General features: G+C 33.4%; 1 protein-coding gene across 1 annotated transcript in view; it reads left to right on the top strand.

The window, feature by feature from the left end:
- Positions 1-5094, top strand: part of NUP155 (nucleoporin 155) — an 83028-nt gene that overhangs the window by 37923 nt on the left and 40011 nt on the right. Inside the window, exon 10 of the mRNA XM_007951589.1 lies at positions 3990-4134. Within this exon, the coding sequence (XP_007949780.1) occupies positions 3990-4134 (145 nt within the window). The remainder of the gene's footprint in view (positions 1-3989; positions 4135-5094) is intronic.

The raw sequence follows: 5094 nt of genomic DNA, 5'->3' as shown, positions 1-5094 counted from the left end.
ATGTATCTGTTCCTATTCTGGCTCTCACCTCTCTAGGATATATACCTAGTAATGGGATTGCTGGGTCAAATGGTATCTCCAATTCCAACTTTCTAAGAAATCGCCATATGAAATATTTTACAAATAGAATTTTTTCCAAATGCATCATGTCATACACCACGTCAGCATTTCTTAACAGCTTTATTAAGATGAACTTCATATCATGAAGTTTATCCTTTTAAAGTGTGCAACGGAGTGGTTTCTAATGTATTCATAATGTTGTGCCATCATCACTAATGTCCATTTTTAGTATATTTTCATCACCCTGAAAAGAAACCCCCATGCCCATTAGCAGTGACTCCCTATAACCCTAGCTCCTGACAACCACAAATCTATTTTCTGTGTTTTTAGATTTGCCTCTTCTGGATATTTCATATAAATGGAATCATGCAATGTGGGGCCTCTTTTGTCTGGCTTCTTTCACTCCTTATGTTTTTAGGGTATATCTAGGTTTTGGCATGTATAAGTACTTTATTCCTTTTTATAGCTATACCACATTTTGTTTATTCATTCATCAGTTGGTGGATATCTGGGTTGTTTCTACTTTTCGGCAATTATGAATAATGGTGCTAAGAAAATTTACCTAGAGAGTTTTGTAGGTATGTTTTTGTTTCTTTTAGATATATACTTAGGAGTGAATGAAATTGCTGGGTCATATGGAATTCACTTTAACTTTTTTTTTTTTTTTTTTAACTTTTTATTGTGATTTGGGTGAGATTTTACAGAGCAGATTCATTTTCCTTTCAACAGTTCATATAAGTTTTGTTTCATGACATTGATTCTAATCTCTAAAGTGTAACAACTCTTTTTCACTTCCTCCCTGTGGTTACCTTTCACCTGTGTTGTTCTTTCCTACACATTCCTGCTTCTGGAGCTTTATTCTTACACAGATGCACCCCTTCTGGCCTCCTGTGGTTGACTGTTCTAAGAGTACATCTCTCTGGTGTAATTGTTCAGCTCATAGACCTATCTGTTGTTTGGGTGAGAGTTAAGCCAAGGGAGTGAGTTCAATTCCAGGCCCCAAGTGTGATTACGGGCCATCATCTCATTTTCTGTCCAGCCAGTAATCCTGTGGGTTTTTTTTTTTTTTATGATTTGCATTTTGTTCTACATTTTTCTCCCACTTACCCAGGATCTCCAATTTTGATCCATTCCAAGTGGTTGACATTGGTAGCCAGGCACCATCTAGTTCTTGAGAAACTACCAGACTGTTTTTGCAAAATGAATGTATCATTTTCCTTTCCCACCAGCAGTGTATGAGGGTTCCAGTTTCTCCACATCCTTACCAACTCATATTATCTATCTTGGTTATAGCTATCTTAATGGTGTGCAGTCGTGTTTCATTATGGTTTTGATTTGTCTTTTTATGTGTTTATTGGCCATTGACTATGCAGATTCTTTACCAGTTTTTAATTTGGTTAGTTTTCTTTTTATTATTAAGTTGTAACAGTTCTTTGTATATTCTAGACACAAGTCCCTTATCAGATACATGATTTACCAATATTTCCCTCCATTTCCTGGGTTATCTTTTTACTTTCTTAATGGTGTTATTGAAGCACCATTTAATTTTGATGGAGTTCAATTCATCTATTTTCTGTTGTTGTGCCTTTGGTTTCATATCTATGAAGCCATTGTCCTAGTTGAAGTCATGAAGATTTATCCATGTTTTCCTCTGTAATTTTTATACTTTTAGATTTTTCATTTAAATCTTAAACCACATACAAAAATTAACTCAAAGTGGACCAGAGTTAGAGTCTAACTTCATTCTTCTTGCATCAAGTTGTCATAGCTCCATTTGTTGAAAACACTGTTCTTTCCCATTGAATTGACTTGGCACCCTTGTCTAGAATGAATTGTCCATAAGTATATGCATTTATTTGTAGACTCTGTTATGTTCATTTATTTATATGTCTGTCTTTATGGCAGTAAAGCTATCTTAATTACTGTGGCATTGTAGTAAGTTTGAAAATTGTGGTGTGAGATTCCTCCAACTCTGTTCCTTTTTTTTTTTCCCTCCCAACATTGTTTTAACTGTAAGGTGCTCTGGTGCTGCAGTGCCTGAGGCATTTGACTGCTAACCAGAAGGTTGGAGGTTCAAACCCACCAGGTGCTCTGCAGAGGAAGATGAGGCATTCTACTTCTGTAAAGATTTAGTGCCTTGGAAACCCAATGATGGTCACTATGAGTCTTCTAACTCTGTTCCTTTTTTTTAAAGACTTTTAACTATACTGGATCCTTTACGTTTCCATATGAATTTTAGGATCGGCCTGTCAATTCCTGCAAAAAAGGCAGCTGGAATTATGATAGTTGAATCTATAAATCATTATGGGAAGTATTGTTATCTTAACAACATTAAGTGTTCGAATTGATGAACACAAGGTATCTTTCTGTGTAGTTAGGCCCACTCTAATTTCCTTCTAGTTATCACTGTATAGGTTTTGCATTTCTTTTGTTAAATTTATTCGTAAAGTATTATATTCTTTTTATGCTCTTATTAAGACAAGTAAGTTATAAAGTTAGAAATGTATTGAGGAAGAAGTATCTATGCTTTTAGTTAACACCAAAAAACTAAACCAAACTTACTGCCGTGGAGTCGGATCCAATGCATAGCGCCTCTCCTTGGGTTTCTGAGGCAGTGTCGCTACAGAAGTAGCATGCCCAATCTTTCTTCCAGGGAGCAGCTGGTGGGTTTGAACCACCAGCCTTCTGGTTAGCAGTCAAATGCCTTGAGCACTACACCATCACAGTTCTATCAGATTTCGTTATTCACACTTCTTTATGCTAACTTGCAGTATTTTGTTCTGCTGTGCATAGGGTCACTATGAGTCAGAGACGACTTGACAGCACCTGACAACAACAACATAAGCTAAATTTTAGTAAACGTTTCTTGCCATCTTGATACAAACTACTCTTAATTGTTCATAAGCCAGTTACATGTTTTATGAATTAACTTTTCCCATCACCTAAAACCATGTGATAAATGCAAAATTAATATTAGTAAAGTCAGTATAGAGAGGACAAGTGAGAAGGAGGAGCTGAAATTGAGCATGGGAGAGTATATTACAAACTAAAATTGTAATATCATTTATTTCTGTTGAGATATTGCTTTTGTAATGTATTCGTCTCTGGCATTCCACTAGCACCATCATCTTTTTTTTTCATGGTGTGTTTGAATTAACTAGTACATAAACTATCTCACTGAATATTAAAAATCTCAAAAACCCACTGCCATCCAGTCAATTCCAACTGATAGTGACCCTTTACCATTAATTGAAAGTGATGCCATTCTTTTTTGTACTAATAAGGTTTTTAAAGTTGTCAACTTGATAAACCTCTTAATTGAAAGATACATCCTAACTTCAGAAATGTTTGAAATGAATATTTACCCCCCCAAAAATAAAAAGGAGCAAAAAGAATCCACGTACAAATTTGTAGCATTATTTTTAATAGCAGAAGATAATATGGGCCTAGTTAAATTTGGTATACTCATACAAAAGATACTTTTCCAGTGTAATAGAGGAATGAAAGTACTTTATATATTGGTATTGAGAGAGCTCCAAAATAAACTGTTCAGATATAAAAAGTAAAGTATAAAATAGTGTCCATATTATGCTACCATTTGCTTACACAAGTATCTGCACTGTTTTGTATACCCAAATCTCTGGAAGGTACACAAGATTCTGAAGACAAATATTTTTGAATAAGCTAACAAGAGAATCATTAACTATTCTGCTTCATTGGTTTTTAGCAAAAAAATTTAGCTCATAGTGTATTTTATGTTCTTGAACACTGGTGACAGAATTTTTTTTTTGCTCATAAAGATTAATGTATATTATTGTTAGTTGTCAGTCTATATTATGTGTGTCTGTATGTTCATGTTAATACTATTAAGATTATTGGGACTGTTTATTATTTGATATCATATAAGATTTTGTATATTAAACTTTTAGGCATTCTACTGATGGCAGCATCAGAAAATGAAGATAATGATATTTTGTGGTGTATCAACCATGATATATTTCCCTTCCAAAAACCAATGATGGAAACCCAAGTAAGCGAACTTGACAATTGTGAGAAAATAATTCATTTTGTATCGTTTTAAGCGAAGGATAGGATAATACCTTAAGAAAGTCAATCATTTGATTTATTATTGCTCGCTTCTAATTCTCTTCTATAATTAGAAATCATATTGAAAAGAAGTATATCCTATTTGTCAGGTTAGAAATCTTTGTGGTAATCTAACTAAAAACATCCTTATAAACACTTTGGACCCATTTTAGGGTGTTTTCTATGATGTTCCTAAAAATACATATTTTTTTTATAATGATCTTTATCCCTTTTAAATAAATCATAATCTTCAGTTATTTTATCAGAACACTACCCACTATAGTTATGACTTAGGATTTTATTCTGGAAGTATCTTTAGTTTATAGTTTTGCCTCAATTTTTAAGTTTTTTTAAATTCTGAAATATTTTGAACATACATAAGAATAATGGGAAGAGTAAATTGAGCCCAATGTTCAAGAATTACAAATAATTTTTCCCATCTTATTTCATCTTTTGTCTCTACATACACAACATGTACGTTGTTGTATTTTAAAAGCTAGACATCATGTCATTTTATGTGTATAATGCTTCAGCTATGTTTCAAACATATGAACACTTTCTTAAAAAAATAAAAAATAAAATATAAACTTTATTTAGAGGTGAAATATCATGAAGTTTATTATTTACTTTTAAATGGTTCAATAAAAGAAAAAATGTATTAAAAGATAAAGCATATATGGCATAAAGCTAACAATTTTGGAATGTAGGTATTGATACATAGATGTAACGTTTTAGTATAGAGTGTCATTGCTTAGAAAGCAAATACAACCTCAGAAAAGAGCAAAAATCTGTTGTTGTTGTTTTTATGTGCCATCGAGTTGGACCCGACTCATAGCAACCCCTTCTTGGGTTTCCAAGACAGTATCACTACAGAAGTAGATTGCCCAACCTTCCTTCCGAGGAGTGGCTGGTGGGTTTGAACCTCAGCCTTCTGGTTAGCAGTCAAAT

Source organism: Orycteropus afer, unplaced genomic scaffold, assembly GCF_000298275.1.
Source record: "Orycteropus afer afer isolate SDZICR_OR568_19922 unplaced genomic scaffold, OryAfe1.0 scaffold00300, whole genome shotgun sequence".
In the NCBI taxonomy this organism is placed as follows: Eukaryota; Metazoa; Chordata; class Mammalia; order Tubulidentata; family Orycteropodidae; genus Orycteropus; species Orycteropus afer.
The sequence above is the reverse complement of the archived record's forward strand: the minus strand, read 5'-3'. Positions and strand labels throughout refer to the sequence as shown.